Source organism: Periophthalmus magnuspinnatus, chromosome 3 (genome assembly GCF_009829125.3).
Source record: "Periophthalmus magnuspinnatus isolate fPerMag1 chromosome 3, fPerMag1.2.pri, whole genome shotgun sequence".
NCBI lineage: Eukaryota > Metazoa > Chordata > Actinopteri > Gobiiformes > Gobiidae > Periophthalmus > Periophthalmus magnuspinnatus.
The window spans coordinates 25,316,869-25,333,308 of NC_047128.1; the positions used below are offsets into that span (position 1 = coordinate 25,316,869).

Below are 16,440 nucleotides of genomic sequence, written 5' to 3' on the forward strand. Positions count from 1 at the left end.
ACATATAAAGCAAAATATAAATGTGAACAGCCAAAATATGAATGTGAACACAGACCCTGAACAGCACATGACCCACAGAAATAACTCCCCGTGAAACGGTTTGAAGCTGAAAAAACTCGCACAGGAAGCAGTGCTCGGTGTTCGGTTGTGATCGCCAGCTTTACCGAAAGCTGAACCGCAATACAAGTTTAGTAATACCACCAAGACTATATATTTTTGCTTGGACTTGGATTTAAAGTTGTGACTTGAGTGGATCGGGTGAGTGTTGTGGCCTCATTTCATCTGGAGGGATATGCTCTTTATGTTTAGGTTAAACCCTCAGGTTCAGATTGCTAGCTCCTCGATAGCTTAACTTACGCTAGCAACGATGAGCTAACTACATTTAATGTAGCTACTGCATGTTTATTACACATTTACCATACTAAAGTGAATAACCTGACACAGTATGTGCTTGACAGATGAGCTGGGGCCTGTGTCTGAGGTTTGTTTTGTAGATGGCAGCTGTGATAGCTGCTCTGGAGCTAACACTAATGTGACAGTGGCTGTATTCTTAGTGACAGCTGAAGGTCTAACTTGTTTTGTGTTCACCTTGTTGTGTTGTCAGGCCTTCGTCTCTTCTTAGATAGGTTTGTATTTCGCCTGTCTTTACATAAACCCAGCATTAGCACTAGAAACTAAAGTTTAATTAAAGTTACGTGGTTGACGCGAGCCCTCATGTCAGATCCAGTGTAATATTTACATGAGGCAGGAGGTGACCGCCTCCTTTGTCCGCTCTTTTTCTCTCCAGCTTGTTGGTAAACGCACAGCTATGTGCAGCTGTGTGCGGGGCTCCAGGGCTCTGGTCCCTGCCATGCTCCCCAGGCTGCTACTGCCGCAGACAGGCCACAGACTCACTGGCAGGGCGCTATGGACTTCTCCCTCCTGGAAGGCTGGCACTGCAGACTCCCACCTGCCCCCTCTGCCTGGACAGGCCCGTGTAGTGATCTGTGGTGGAGGCATTGTGGGGACATCAGTGGCATATCATCTGGCCCGCTTGGGTTGGACTGAGATAGTACTGCTGGAGCAGGGCAGGTACGATTTAAAACACAAAAACAGTATAATGTTTGTATATAAGTGTAAAATGTAGTTTTGTCTTGACTTTTCTACTAATTGCAGACTCGGTGCTGGAACAACAAGACTAAGTGCTGGCATAGTTAGTGTTGCTAAACCTATTTCCATAGAGTGTCAAATGGCAAACTATTCCAATACTCTGTACCGGCAGCTTGAAGAAGAAACAGGAGTCAAAACAGGTAGGTCCTTTTGTAACTACATTAGCCGTGATGTATTACCATACAGGTCTAAATGTTGTTTTTTTTGTTTTTTTAGGGTATGTGAAGACTGGCTCACTGTGCCTTGCTCAAAATCAAGATCGATTCATCTCTCTAAAGCGACTGGCTTCCAGACTCCGGTAAGAAGCTAAGACCAAAAAATTCAATTTGATGTGTACGATTGATCAATAGTGTGGAATAGCTATTGTTTGTTTCTCATTTTAGAGTAATGGGCATCAACTGTAACATAATCAAGCCAAAGGATGTAGCTAAACTCCATCCACTTGTTAACATTCATGACTTGGTGGGTGCTCTCCATCTTCCTGAGGATGCAGTGGTTTCTTCACCTGATGTTAATCACGCACTTGCAGTGGCAGCAGCTGGACATGGTTTGCTGTTTTTATATTATTACAATGCACTGTGCACTATGTGAATTAAATTACATTGACTAATTCCTTTACATTATTGTTAATCAAAAAAGTGAATAGTGTACATACTAGGATGTTTACTCATTCATCCAAAAGAAAAACCTTATAAGTTATAATGTTAGTAGTTAATTATTGAAGGCATATTAAGATCTACTTTCCTTTCCCTCCAATTGCTCCAATCTGGAATTTTGAAAATTCTGATGAAATAGCATTTTAAGGGGTACAACATTAAGGGGTATTCTTTCTTCTTTCAGGTGTCCAAATTCTGGAAAGAACCACAGTCCAGCAAGTTTTGGTGGAGAAGGGACAAGTAATGGCTGTGGAGACAGATCGGGGCTCCATTGAGTGCGAATTTTTTGTCAACTGTGCGGGGCAGGTGAGGTTACAGATGCACAATATAATGTTTTTGGTGGAGGTGTGTGTTATGTACCTTGAGAACTAGGGTGATGCAGTAACTAAAAAGATGTTTACCAGGTGTAGAACTAAAATGGGAAAAAATTATTAAAGAATTGTACAGAAATGTAAATACAAAGAAAAACAGGAGTGCTTTTCTCCATTTTCTTTCAGTGGGCTTATGAGCTCGGCCAAGCAAGTGAAATGAAAGTGTCTGTTCCTCTTCATGGATGTGAACACTTCTATCTTCTCACCAAACCACTCGAAGATCCAGTTCAGCCTAATACTCCAGGTATAGAAACAAGGCTCATATGAAAACATATGGGATTTTTGATTTTTCTGTACTGTATAAGCTGCCTGCCTTTTCTACAGTGATTGTTGATATGGATGGAAGAATTTATGCACGGCCCTGGCAGGGGGGAATTCTTTCGGGGGGATTTGAGAAGAATCCAAAACCCATTTTTACTGAGGGTCGTAATCAGCTGGAGATCCAGAATATGCAGGAGGATTGGGACCACTTTGGTAAGGGGGCCTACAAGTTCCAACTGTCTTCATAATTATTGGATGGCTCATTGTGTATGTATTTTAAGATAAAAAAAAAAATATATATAATTTGTAGGCAAAGCATATATATATATATATATATATATATATATATATATATATATATATATATAATTATTTTTTGACCTGCAGAGCCCATGCTGAGTGCACTGCTAAGAAGAATGCCTAATCTGGAGTCTGCAGAAATTCAACAGTTGATCAACTGTCCAGAATCCTTTACCCCTGACATGCGCTGCCTGATGGGGGAAACACCAGGTGTTTCTGGTTACTATGTGCTGGCTGGAATGAACTCCTCTGGCCTGGCTTTTGCTGGAGGAGCCGGAAAGTATGTAATCATTACTTACTTAAAATCAGTTTAAAGTGTCTGTGTGTATGCGTGTGTGTAATTTTATATTTCTTTGTAATTGTTTGGCCTTCTAAGGTATCTGGCAGAATGGATGAGTTATGGCTACCCGACAGCTAATGTCTGGCCACTTGACATCAAGCGGTTTGGCAACCTGCAAAGTAGCCGAACCTTCCTGCGACACAGAGTAATGGAAGTCATGCGTAAGTGGTTTATTTTTGATGCAGCTTGGTCAACAGCTTTTTTCCTTTTATTTATGTCGTCATAACTATTTTCAAGCAATATCAGTATTTGAATTAGAAAATTAATTGTATATATTAACAAGTTACAATGACATGGTCACCTTAACATTTGTGTACACTTTGCAGCTCTGTTGTATGAGCTAAAGGTCCCACGGTGGGACTTTCAAACTGGTCGTCAGCTGAGGACTAGCCCCCTGTATGATCGTCTGGATACGCAGGGAGCACGCTGGATGGAGAAACATGGCTTTGAGAGACCCAAATATTTTGTTCCCCCGGGAAAAGGTATAAGATAAGCACTTTTCACTGTAAAGCTTAATTAATTCAAAAGCTTTTAAAAATCTGAATTTTCACTGTGGGTAATTTTGCAATTTTCAGATTTGCTCTCACTGGACCAAAGTAAAACCTTCTATAAACCAGACTGGTTTGACATTGTTGGAGCTGAAGTGAAGTGCTGTAAAGAGGCTGTCTGTGTCATTGACATGTCCTCTTTCACCAAATTTGAACTGACTGTTAGTCATTTATTCACACTTATTCAAAAAATTGCACACTTGTTTTACATTAAAGGTGCATTCTTTAAAAGTATTACATTGATCTTACAGTCAGCCGGTGACCAGGCCCTCACGTTGCTGCAACATCTTTGTGCAAATGACCTTGATGTTCCAGTTGGACATATTGTACACACTGGGATGCTAAACGAGAGAGGAGGATATGAGAATGACTGCAGTGTGGTTCGACTGAGCAAGAACAGGTTTGAAAAACCCTAATGATAACTTTACATTAATGATATAATCATATGTACTTTATTAATTTTGTGTCTGTAGCTTCTTTATAATCTCTCCAACAGACCAACAAGTACACTGTTGGTCTTGGATTAAAAAACACATGCCTAATGACCCACATCTGCATCTAGAAGATGTCAGCTGGAAATACACAGGTAAGCACATATTAGACACAACCGTATGTAGGCGTACAGTACAATCGATGGACCTTTTCAAGCATACAATTCAAGTTCTTATGGTGTCTGTGTATATGAGTGAGTGATTGATGATGGTAGTTTGAGAGGCTGTGGTTAAAGGATATTATCTCACTACCAATTGTGAGGAAGTAACAATGGACTACTCCTGTTTAAAGAAAAAGTTTGTCAAGAAGAATTTAAATGAGGTCATTATTTAAATTTTCACAATTTTCTTCCTAAAAGCTCTAAATCTGATTGGGCCACGTGCAATGGATGTTCTAGCAGAGTTGTCATATGTTTCAATGACACCTGACCACTTCCCTTCCATGTTTTGTAAGGTAGGAAAGTTGTTAAATATTGTGTATTATATAGCAATATTCAATGCTGATTGTGCATACACTTACACAGGAAATGAGTGTTGGATATGCCAATGGCATCAGAGTGATGAGCATGACTCACACAGGAGAACCAGGCTTTATGCTCTACATTCCTATTGAGGTAAGGGTTGCTCAGTCTACACAATGGGCAGTAGTACAAAGGTTTCAAAAAGTTGTTTTATTAAATGGTTCACAGTAATTTTGTTACTATGGAACATGTCTGGGTCCCTCACTCGCATCTTAGTTTAAAGATATTTTTCTAACCACAAACATTTTAGAAAGGCCCACTCTCCTTTTATTTCTTGCAGTATGCCCTCCATGTGTACAACGAAGTGATGTCTGTGGGACAGAAATATGGGATTCGTAATGCTGGGTACTATGCATTGCGTAGCTTGAGAATTGAAAAATTCTTTGCCTTCTGGGGTCAAGACCTGGATGCCTTCACTACCCCACTGCAGTGCGGACGAGAGTTCAGAGTAAAGTTTGATAAGGTTTGTTAAATGGTCATGAAACAAATTGTTAAAATAGGGCATGGCAGCAGTAACATTGGGATAGAACTGTATGGTATTTGATATTCAACAGTCTCCAATTCCACCAGGACACAGATTTCCTCGGTCGTGAAGCTTTACTGATTCAGCGCCAGGAAGGTGTGACTCGGAGGTTTGTTATGTTAGTTCTTGACGACCACGACACAGAGTTGGACCTGTGGCCATGGTGGGGTGAGCCCATCTACCGTAATGGTCAGCTGGCAGGAACAACCACCAGCAGTGCATACAGCTACACCCTTGAGCGCCATGTCTGTCTGGGCTTTGTATCCCCACCTCTAGGCCCAGAGGGGCTTCCAACACCAATCACTCCAGACTTCATCAACAGAGGGGACTATGAAGTGGACATTGCAGGCCAGCGTTACCCAGCTAAAGCCAAACTTTATCCCTTCAGTTCCCTGTTCACTCAACAAAAACGCCGCAAAGACGACCTGGAGCTCAGCAACCTTCAGGGGAAGTAATAATATAATATCGAACATATATAATATATATAATATAGAACTCCTCATAGGGGTGATTAGGCACTCCACCAATTTATCAAATCCACACCTGCTAAAAACGCACAGTGCCATTCATTTTCAGTTCATCACTCGAGGCAGGTTGCACCTTTTACTGTGTTTTTGTGGAACTTCTCAAAGTGCAATATTAGGAAAGGACTTTTTCCCTACTATCAGACTCCATATCAAGTGCCTTTATTAAGGCAACGCCAGCACAAGCTGCTGTCATTTGTCACTTTACTTGTTCAGTTGTCTTTTGCCATGATTCTAGTCTAAAGTGACACATTGACTGTACATACTTTGGACTGTCACAGGGTCATGTTCTATTGTTGTGCAATTACCTTAAAATCAATGTTGTGATCTAACTCCACATAGTTAATGTCTCTAAATATGGGTGGGGTTGTATGTACCATTGTGTTGCTATTGGTTAAATTCAAATATTGACCACTACATGAAACATAGTAGTGAAGAGAAGTATGCTTTCCATTTTGAAGGGAAGCTGCTACATTGTAGCCTTACCATAAGGCTTCCCTTTTTTCTCTTATCAAATTGCACAAAATGTAAAGGTGGTTTTATGTTTGTGTTATTTATGTTGTCTGTATAAAGCATTTTTGGCATTTCTTCATTGTACATGTAGTGTTGAATGTATGGCAGATGGGTGAAAGATAGACTGAAACTAGTTTTATCCCAAATATATTTGCAAGCAAACTATATCTTAAATGTGCCATGGAGTTTTTTCTGACCCAGTTTGATGACAAAGGAAAGGGAAGAGTTCATTTACTTTTGCAATAAAGCTGTGTATTTTTGTATAGCTATTAAATGTCTATTTACTCTTCTATTAGTTGATTATTGGTTAAGTTTTCCTGTTATGTGTTGCAGTTATGTTTTAAATGGCACATCAGAAATGCTTTAAATGCTGTGCTTACATACTGAAATGTTTGCGTCATTATAGAAAATATAGACAATTATCAAACTTCACATCTTGGACAAAATACCCATCTGCATATAACTGTCGAAAGTTGTAGGTTTACGAGTACAATCTTTACCACTTGGACATACTCATCCTTGCTTTTGATACAGTTGCAGCTGTAAAATAAGGGCTAATGTTTTTACCCTGTCCTAATACTTTCAAAGCACTTTTTTATTGAAGGATGTATAGTTTAAGGAAATTACCCATTTATTTCTCCTTCAACCAAACATATGATAAATAAATGTTTGCACAACCATTAACCGTTTAGTCCTGTTGCTGTGTAGTTTTCAATTTATTCCAAAGTTGGACTATGGTACTTTATTTTCCAAGTAAACTGTCAACACAGATTTATAGATAAAGAAAGGGCAATATATAAAACATTTTTATTATACAACATGGACAGCAAGCATCATACATTTGGTCCACTAGACCTCAAGTTCTCCGAGCTTTGCGTGGGCGGCATCCATTATGTGGCACAGGCGTGTTGTCAGTGATGGACACCACCTCCAGACCTCCCATGGTTAAGCCTTTAATTGCAGACTGCAAAGGACAGACATGCAGTTTAACTCAGTGGACATACAAATGTGCACCCTAGTACATACTAAGCAGATAAACTACCAGCCTTGACACGCTCAAAGTTTACTTGGTGTGGGGTCAATAATAGGTGTCAAACTGAGAATAAATAGTTTTTTGTTTTTTATTTGGATACCAGTTTGGGGAAAAGTTGCCTATTGGTCTCTTTTTGTAATGCTAGTGTTTTACCAGAAATGTGTGGATGTTTTATGTGCATTGCTGAAGTTTAATATGGGCTATATTATTATTATTATTATTATTACTACTATTACTATTACTATTACTACTACTACTACTACTACTATAAACCCTATATGACACTAACCTTAATATAAAATCACCTTATTGGTATTTTTCTAAATAAAGTTTCTAATTGAATTGTGTTGAAATCATGTTATTATATGTATACTTACTTGACGCCCCGGACCAATTCCCTTCACCACAACACGAACATGTGCGACTCCCTTTGCTGTTGCTTTCTATTAACAATTAAAAAAACACAAAAAAAAACACACAAAAAAAAAACATTGTTAGTGACAGGGTACTTGGTCCTGATTTATGTTACACAGCCTTTGAAAGAGACTTACTGCTGCAGCAGAGATTGCTGCAGTTTGAGCTGCAACAGGTGTAGATTTCTTAATATTTTTGAATCCTTCTGTCCCACAGGATGTCCTGACAAGAGATGCTCCTGCACTGTCTGTCAGCTGAATATGTGTGCTGGTAAACACATTCAAGTAAATCAGGTTTATGTTTGTTTTATCCACAACATGAACCAAAGACAATGGGTGGCGTTCACATCACATCACAACATTGTAGAATGCCTACTTTAAAATTGAGTTTGAAAACAGGTTCAAATTCTACAGTGGAATTCACTGTTTAACTGGAAGATTTTAGATTTGCTGAATTGATTTAAGGTTAATATCCCTGAAATTCCATGTGAAAGCTGGAACACGTTTGTGTATCTTTATCAGTACAAATAAACCAAAAAAATATTCAATTCCAAAGATATGATTGTTCTCAGTTGAAAGGCCTTTAAACCATAAGAGCAATATGGCAAGTTTGTGGAGTCAATTCCAAATCAAAAACACAAAATCGTCTGTAGAGTTGTAAGCCCCTGCACTCAATCATGAGTCATGACTTGAGACAATCAAAATCTAGAGCGTGAACGCAATCTGTTAAGAATATAAAAACTCACTTGTTATATGTGGCCTTGATATGAACTATAGGTAATTCTTCAAACTTCTTCCCACCCCATCTCAGTGGACTGTCCTCACCCGGCAGAGGAGGGGTGTGGCTGTAACGTAAACACAATTTGATTTTCATTCCTATCTTATCTCATTTTAGGGCAAAGTTTAGGCGTGAATAAAAAAGACTAACCTGAATTTATTAGATATTGTTTTCGATTCAGTGGTAGATGTGGCGACCTCCTGCAGTCTGACAACACCGCTGCACAGTGTTCGCTGTAATGCACTTTGTGGCCATCTGCAAACAGTGTAAATAGATTGAGGTTCATTCAAAACATAAAAACAACCCACAGTCAGTTGGAATAAAAGATTTAGCAGCAAGGACTATGGAGATTGGTGATGGTCAAAGATGCTACCAAACATTTACCGCGAGCTCCCGTTTGCGAGCAGAGAACCGGACAGCTGGCGGCACAAAGAACTTGTAGAGCTGAAAACACGGTGTAAATTAAACATTTTGTTGATAAAATAACTTAATCATTACTTATTTGTTAGACATTATAAGATGTAGATAATCGTAACGTGACATTGGACAAGTTGGACTACTTTATTCGTTACACTGGCGGAGGGTGATTCAACATGTTTTACTTGCTTAAAAACATAGGGGAAGGATTTTTAGATCTATGTATTTTAGTTTAACATATCTTATATTAGTCGAATTAATTTAAATCCAACACGAAATTTCTTATAAGTGTTAGAAAAACTAAGTTTCAGACCCCTTCAGACCAAAATGGACTGTTCCAAGAAAATGAAAAGAATTCTGGGTAGTTTGTGCTGCATTCAGGGCAATCCGTGATTTACAGTTGCTGTTATTTGCCAAGTTCGTTTCTAGGCTGTGTGAAAAATGCAGCAAATGGCTTTTAATATGTATATAGATGTTTGCTATAAACAAACACAATTAATACAACTATTTTATGTATTCTAAGCAGACTTAAAATCTTTAAATAAATAAGAACTTTTGAAGTTTTACTATATTTACACTTTTACAAACTAACAGTGAATGTACCCGAAAAAAATGGCTGCCCCCTGTGGAAGGATGGTGAGTCGTTCTGTCATACAGTTTTTTTGTACATTTTCCCGTCCTAAAAGCAGAAATGTGGGATTTCGACAGTTCGGTATCAGTTCTGCGTGTCGGGTGACTCTAAAGACCAAAAGTGTGTCAGAAACAGCCAGCCCATCTCCGTATGGTTTAGCGGCAGCGGTGTATCTCCAGCGACTACCCGTGATCTCTGCGGACTGTTCTCCCATCGAGCAGAGTTTCAAAGACATGATGCATCAGGTAAATCCAATCAACCAAAACGATGAACGGCTACACTCACTTTCTTTAACACACAAATTCACTAGCACTGGGCGCATTTGTCAGATTCACAGATATGTTTTCCTTTTGTGGGATAATACCTCCAGTAAATAGTTTTACACCGGTCAAAAAAAAAATAAAAAAAAAATAGAAAAGTTAATTTGGCCATGGGAAATTAATATAAGGGTTACATATCTATCTTATGGGGGATCAGGATTTTCAGAATTGTTCTTAGTTCCAAAGCTGAAAAACTGACATAATGCAACTTGTATGTTATAGTGTTTCTTTCAACAAGAGTCACAATTCCATGATACTGCATTGGTCTTTTCCAGATTGAACTCGAGAAGAGCCTGTTGTCAGACCATGAGCTGCGTTTGATCGAAGATGCTGAGAGGCTGAAGAGGAAGCAGGCTGACGATTATGACTCGGATGAGGAGGACAGCCACATGGATCAGGACATCGTATTGACCCAGGACTTGGAGGACTCCTGGGAACAGAAATTCAGGAGCTTCCAGCCTGCCCCAAGGGTTAGAGGTCAGTGTAAATGCACGGAAGTCAATTGAAGTGAAAGTGATTGCTGCTTATCTACTTTAGTAATAAAATGTGTGATAGAGAAGATAAAGTGAGTGAATGACTGAATGCATGTCATGTTATGGTGCAATGTTGCACCCCACCCTTATTCTACATTGAGAGTTAATTCTACAATTTCCAGTTGAATAAATAAATGAAGAATAAAAAAGGTACCATAGATCGTCAAATTTTATAATGCCACCATGATTTTTTTATTCATCTCACTTGTTCATTTCAAAGGCTAGCAAACAAAACATTTTTAAATGGCCATAAAATACACATTTTTTACATAATGGAGCTATTTTGCCATAAAAGAACACCCAAAGTAAACTATAAAAAAATTCAAATGTGATATTTTCAAAATTAAAACAGTAAAGTGGAAAACTTAAGCTTAATTTATCAGAGCTTTGTATATATCAATAATTTATGGTGGAAAATTTGTTGCATCACTGTTTTGAATGGGAGAGGATTATTTAAAAAAACTCACGTTGCCACCATAGGCAAGGGTTCGAGGGTTCATTTATAAAATCCACATACAGTTGACACCAGAAGTTTACATACACTATATAAAAAGACATGTACCAACCCAAGAAAAGCAAAAGACCTTATGAAGATACTGGCTGAAGCTGGTAAGAGCGTGTCATTATCCATCCTGAAATGCGTACTGTACTGACATGGGCTAAAAGGCCACCCTGCCAGGAAGAAGCCATTACGCCAAAGGAAACATAAAAAAGCCAGATTACAGTTTGCAAATGTACATAGGGACATTTTTGAAGACAAGTCTGACAAAACTAAAATAATAATAATCCCAACTGCGAAATATGGAGGTGGCAGCATCATGTTGTGGGCTTTGCTGCAGGAAGGACTGGTGCACTTGACAAAATAGATGTCTTTATCAAGAAAGAACATTATGTAGAAATACTGAAGCAACATCTCAAGACATCAGCCAGGAAATTAAAGCTTGGGGGCAAATTGGTCTCCCAAATGAGCAATGGCCTGAAGGATACTGCCAAACTAATTACAAATTGGCTTAAGGATAACAAAGTCAGTGTTTTGGAATGACCATCACAAAGCCCTGATCTCAACCCTGTTGAAAATGTATAGGCAATTTAAAGGCATGTGTGAGCAAGGCAGCCTACAAACTTGGCTCCATTACACCAGTTCTGCCAGAAGGAATGGGCCAAAATTCCTTCAAGCTTTTGTGAGAAGGATATGTGGAAGGATATCCAAAATATTTGACTCAAGTCATACGGTTTAAAGGCAATGGTGCCAAATACAAATGAAATGTATGCGAACATCTGGCTTTGAAGAAAGTAATGAAATTAATTAAAAGAAAGTAATGAAAAAATATTCTGGTATTTAGCAAATAGAAGATATTTTGGTAATCCTGACTGACATGAAATCAGACTAAACTTTTCTTGTTTTACGGCAGAAAGAAGCATATGTGTCTTATAGGTTATAGTGTATAATGTAATGTATATGTAAACTTCCGATTTCAACTGTAGATTAATATTGTTTTCTACTTTTAAAACTCTTATCTCTTATCTATTTCTACAGTACTCAAACTTTTTATATGCTTTGTATATTTTCTTCATTTATAAGCAAATTTTACCTTAAAAGTACACCACAAGTAAACTATAAAAAGTAGAAAAATTACGTTTTCAAGAGGAAAACTTGAGCTCAATTTATTAGAGCCTAATATATGTCAATAATTCATGGTGGAAAAAAGTGCATTATTGCATTTTTGTTCAGCATTATTATGCATGAACAAAAATGTCATGTTCCCATTGACTTCCATTATACACCTGTAATGACTAAAAATGGTCTGGTTGCTTTGGTCTGAAGGTAAAAACTGGCTGTGAGTTCAGCACAGACACTGTGACCCTGTGACTGCATCCCCCTGTGGCACCTGTGTGAACACATAACTATTAGTGGTCAAAACAAGAGCACCTCAAACAACAGCATCTCCCCTCTAACTGGTCAGCACAAAGTTGACCTATATTTTTTCATGTGTAAAAGTGACAGACAGAGAACTGCCCAGGTTATTTTCACAGCAGTCATTTTGGGTCAGATGATGATTAGAGGCTAAATTTAAGAGGTAGGCCCTCGACTGTTCTGCAGCAGATAGTAGAGGATCTCAGCAGCCAAGATGAGGAAGAGGATGAGATCTATGGTGACAAACATGAGTTGTTTTTTCCCCCCCTCCAATCCAAAACACCTTAATGCACCCAATTTTTTCCACCATAAATTAGTGACATATACTAAGCTCTAATAAATTTAGCTCAAATTTCCCACTTCACTCTTTTTCACTCTAGGGTGTACTTTTAAGGCAATATAGCCTTATAATGGAAAAATATGCATAAAATATATAAAGTCCGTGCATGTATGAGTAGAGTAGAAATAGATGAAGAGATCTGAGTTGAAAGTATAAAAGATATTAATCTATGGAGACCCTCGAGGGTCTCTAGGTGACAAACGTGACATAATTTTGAAGGTGACCAGAGGGTTAATGTCATCACATGCTTGAAAGTAAATTTGTGGCCACTGCAGAAGGTAGTTCATTCCACTCTCTTTCTGTGACTAGATGATGTGGATAAAGACATGAGTTCAGTGCAGCGCTGCCTGGCCGACTCTCTGGTGCTGGTATCTGAACAGACGGTGGGGGATCAGAAGTTGTGGCTGCTACCTCAAATGCAGTGGCAGGAGGGCGAGACGCTCAGGCAGACCGCCGAGAGGGCTCTGGCTTCACTCCCAGGTGACTAGTTGCTATTTCTCAGATGCCAGTCATGATGTGTGATGTTCTGCAGATCCCATATTTTTGTGTGGGAGGTATATTCAAAAATGATAATGATGGTTGAGGTACAATATGTCATTTTGTACACATAATATTACTGTGAATTATATTTTTATATATATAGAATATATACATTACACTTGACTATGAAAAGTATTTGAGCAGAAACCATGCACGAGGACATAAATACATACAAGTGCAAAACACAGACTTTAGATGAAGACTACATACATAGTTAAAGCAGTTATGGAGTATGGTGATAAGTGAAAACAGTGATGACAGATGACATTTAATTAAAAAGAGTGATTCACTTTACATGGTTGTAATTGTACGCTTACATAAGTCGACATCCATTCACATAATACCTTGTTCTGCCTGGATAAAATGGTAAAGGTTTTATGCTTAACATTTGACTACTTTGATTTGATGAGCAGAAAACATCGTTCTCCATAGCTCTGTTTTATTGGACATAGATTTGGGTGGAATTGATCAAACCTGTCAGAAAAAAGTAATAACTTCAATCTTTAAATGTCAGACCACCTTTTAATTAAAAGGTCAGTTTGCCAAACATCAGCAACATGATCTGTGTTTATATCGTCCCCATTACACATTTAAAGGTAAAACTCATACCTTTAGTACTTACCTCATTAGAGACAAATCCCTTCACGATTGAAAAAAGTATCTTATTCAAAGCGAAAGGCACTGAGCAATCAATTAATGTTGGACTTGTATTTTCTTTCTAAAGGAGGACTGAGTAGTTTATTTGTTTGTTTGGTTGTTAAATTACAATTGTTGTGGAATGGTGGGAGAGTAGAAGTTCAGAGTTGAATAAACTGTTGTGTAATCTTGGAAATTGAGCAATCTGTCCTGATGGTTTATTGACGTATTTTACCCTTAAACTTTAAAACATGTGGCTATTTTGTTGGGATGTAAGGTGGCAGTGTTGATCAATTGATGCAGCACTCACTATATAGGTCTTTAAAGGGGGGTATTATGCATAAAGTCGATTTTTGAACCGCCACCTTAACGCCAGTTGGACACAGCCCAAAGGAGCGATGTCAGGAACAGTGTCCCTCTTTGTGTCCTTTGGGAGGTGCTCCTAGAATTGTTCGGTCCCTGTATGACCAGAGCAGGTGCTGTGTTTGCATTGCTGACAATAAGTCAGACCTGTTCCCAGTTCATCTTGTCACCAGTTCTGTTCATTGTATTTATTTAAGAATTTCTAAGCACAGTCGGGCATCTTTCTTTCAGTGTAATACCCACCTTAAAGTGCAGGTCAGCTGAGATGGCATGATTTATTTTAGACAACACAAAGTTAGATTAAAACCTTGAATACGTGCTATTGGTGTAATTAAGAACATAACTTTGCACAAATCAAACGTGGATTATTTATGATGGCACAATTAAAGGTGCATTTGTCCTCACCTTTTCTCTCACTGCGTGTCCTTGTGTCTCTGCAGTTGGTCTCAAGGCGACTTTCCTTGGTAACGCCCCATGTGGAGTTTACACGTACAAACTGCCCAAGCCTCTGCGCACTGAGAGTTCACTTGGGACAAAGGTATTTTTCTTCAAAGCCATTCTGTCAGACAGTGGTCCTTCTGCACCTCCTAATAGTGCTCTCCTCTGGCTGAAGAAAAGTGAACTGCAGGGTTATCTCAAACCAGCATATCTGATGAAGGTCGAGCGATTCATTCTCGACTTGTGAAAAGTTGGACATTGATATTGCAAAGTTATTTTCTTTTTCTGCTTCTGTTTTATATAAATTAATGATAACATCTCGAAAGCTGCCAGTCTCTATGAAGTTATTACTTTGCCTGGAATATTCCACGTGATGGCATTAAACTTACCTATTTCCATGAGGATAAGCAGGTAACACCACTAAGTTACAGATCAGATGTGTGGAGGGTTACACTGTTTATATTTACAATGCATTTTTAACAAGGTATTTGTCAAATCAAAATATCACATGTAATTAAATAAATATAAGATGGGTGATTTAATGCCATTATGTGGGGCATTCTAAGCAAAGCAAAGACATCTCCATGGAAACAAGCAGATGGCAGAACCTCATATTTAAAAGGATTCTCGCTGTACAAATAAATGAGAGTGTTTACCAATTACACTGTGTGCATCGTCAAAAATTAATACAAGAATACTTAGCCCTGACCTGAATGATTTAGTGGATTTGAAGAGATTGTGAAATGATTAATTTAGATGTGTACCAGTGTTTTGTTTTGTTGTAACCTCAGCCATAACAAGAGCAAGTGAGAACCGGATCTCTGAGTGCACACTTGATGCTGAACTGAGGGGGCTTGGCAAACCTGTTAGGAGTCATCTGTTGAGCCTACCTGACTACACTGTTTCACCAGCGAACACTAGATGGCAGTATTGACACGCCGGGGAACAGGGACACGGTGATAAGCTGTGTAATTATTGGTGTGCCGTGGCCTCAATGGGTCACTGCAGAGAGAGCTTTTGTGATCAGCACAGATCCCTCTCATTCGTACAGAAATTATCCATCAGACAGAGATAACGTTCTCCGGATTCTTTTTAGTAGGTAAGAGCATTGTGATGTTCCTGACCTATTTTCTACCATTTGCGTCTACAGAGACAAAAAGTTATTAATTTTGTAGACCCCCTCCTTCCTCCTCCTCCTCCACCACCTCTACCACCACCACACACAGACACACACAATCTTTTCCCAGCAGTTGTGCAGAAAGCCCGAGGTCTTGGTTAGATGTGAGATAGTGTTGAGAGCGCAGTGGTGCAAGCAGGAGCTGAGGTGTGATATGTGAAAGTCGAGAAGCTGATGAAGCCCATTAGAGCGTGTTTGGTGGGAACACATAACACAGAAGAGCCGCCGCCCCCTCCTCCCTCTCGTCCTCCGCTCGTCCCACACGCCTGGCGATGGCTGCTGTCGCCCCGGGGCCAGGTTCAACGCCCTCTGGTAAAATCAAGGTAATCACAGGTGAAGAGAGGGCGCCATTCACCCTTGTGCTTTCATCCTGACTGAAGGTAGCCTGAGAAGAAGACCTTTAAAGCTTGCAAAGGCTCTGGAACGAACTGACAGTAGACACGTTTATGCAACAGCAAGAATATCATCGAGGTTTAGAATTCGAGACATATAATACATATTTAATTTGACATAACAAAGTCAACCCAGGTTACTTTCAATAGAAAACTGTCCATCACGTGCGTTTTTGGAACCATTACAACATCACATTAATCGGAAATACTGACCAGTGTCTGACTAAATGTTATCGACTGGATTTCAAGTTACATTACATTATGTTTCAGGAAGGATTACCTCAACATGTAAAAGCCAAAGTTAAATCTGTCAACTG

General features: G+C 39.0%; 3 protein-coding genes across 4 annotated transcripts; 2 read left to right on the plus strand and 1 right to left on the minus strand.

Annotated features, from left to right (window-relative positions):
• The first annotated feature begins 92 nt into the window (after positions 1–92).
• Positions 93–5,623, plus strand: pdpr (pyruvate dehydrogenase phosphatase regulatory subunit). The gene is made up of 18 exons (XM_033985443.2): positions 93–258; positions 788–1,071; positions 1,156–1,289; positions 1,366–1,447; positions 1,533–1,696; positions 1,990–2,111; positions 2,303–2,420; positions 2,501–2,650; positions 2,825–3,017; positions 3,114–3,238; positions 3,404–3,559; positions 3,653–3,786; positions 3,877–4,025; positions 4,099–4,211; positions 4,476–4,570; positions 4,641–4,730; positions 4,918–5,100; positions 5,208–5,623. Exons 2-18 carry the CDS (start codon positions 809–811, stop codon positions 5,613–5,615), a joined length of 2,679 nt encoding a protein of 892 aa, XP_033841334.1. The 5' UTR covers positions 93–258; positions 788–808; the 3' UTR covers positions 5,616–5,623.
• A 1,381-nt stretch (positions 5,624–7,004) lies between these two features.
• On the minus strand, positions 7,005–8,961 carry mrps11 (mitochondrial ribosomal protein S11). 2 transcript variants are annotated; one of them, XM_055231376.1, is made up of 6 exons: positions 8,806–8,961; positions 8,572–8,664; positions 8,390–8,488; positions 7,782–7,911; positions 7,608–7,673; positions 7,005–7,161 (listed from the first exon to the last, which is right to left on the minus strand). In XM_055231376.1, the coding sequence occupies exons 1-6, from the start codon at positions 8,889–8,891 to the stop codon at positions 7,054–7,056; spliced, it is 582 nt and encodes a 193-aa protein (XP_055087351.1). In that variant the 5' UTR covers positions 8,892–8,961; the 3' UTR covers positions 7,005–7,053. The 2 variants fall into 2 exon arrangements, with proteins under 2 accessions (XP_055087351.1, XP_033846149.1); XM_033990258.2 differs by having other exon boundaries at positions 8,572–8,676; positions 8,806–8,959.
• A 482-nt stretch (positions 8,962–9,443) lies between these two features.
• mrpl46 (mitochondrial ribosomal protein L46) lies at positions 9,444–15,674 on the plus strand. Its single transcript, XM_033990246.2, has 4 exons — positions 9,444–9,714; positions 10,065–10,266; positions 12,887–13,057; positions 14,557–15,674. The coding sequence occupies exons 1-4, from the start codon at positions 9,451–9,453 to the stop codon at positions 14,799–14,801; spliced, it is 882 nt and encodes a 293-aa protein (XP_033846137.2). The 5' UTR covers positions 9,444–9,450; the 3' UTR covers positions 14,802–15,674.
• Positions 15,675–16,440: the final 766 nt, after the last annotated feature.

What these genes read in the sequence shown, in the direction of transcription:
- mrps11 (XM_033990258.2), bottom strand. Translation starts at nt 8,891, where the DNA reads ATGTTTAATTTACACCGTGTTTTCAGCTCTACAAGTTCTTTGTGCCGC. An exon ending in CTCGCAAACGGGAGCTCGCG is followed by an intron (nt 8,677 to 8,805) that starts GTAAATGTTTGG and finishes CACTGTTTGCAG; the next exon opens with ATGGCCACAAAGTGCATTAC. An exon ending in CAGCAATCTCTGCTGCAGCA is followed by an intron (nt 7,674 to 7,781) that starts GTAAGTCTCTTT and finishes AATTGTTAATAG; the next exon opens with AAAGCAACAGCAAAGGGAGT.
- mrpl46 (XM_033990246.2), top strand. Translation starts at nt 9,451, where the DNA reads ATGGCTGCCCCCTGTGGAAGGATGGTGAGTCGTTCTGTCATACAGTTT. An exon ending in TCAAAGACATGATGCATCAG is followed by an intron (nt 9,715 to 10,064) that starts GTAAATCCAATC and finishes GGTCTTTTCCAG; the next exon opens with ATTGAACTCGAGAAGAGCCT. An exon ending in GGCTCTGGCTTCACTCCCAG is followed by an intron (nt 13,058 to 14,556) that starts GTGACTAGTTGC and finishes GTGTCTCTGCAG; the next exon opens with TTGGTCTCAAGGCGACTTTC.
- pdpr (XM_033985443.2), top strand. Translation starts at nt 809, where the DNA reads ATGTGCAGCTGTGTGCGGGGCTCCAGGGCTCTGGTCCCTGCCATGCTC. An exon ending in GTACTGCTGGAGCAGGGCAG is followed by an intron (nt 1,072 to 1,155) that starts GTACGATTTAAA and finishes TACTAATTGCAG; the next exon opens with ACTCGGTGCTGGAACAACAA. An exon ending in AGTGGCAGCAGCTGGACATG is followed by an intron (nt 1,697 to 1,989) that starts GTTTGCTGTTTT and finishes TTCTTCTTTCAG; the next exon opens with GTGTCCAAATTCTGGAAAGA.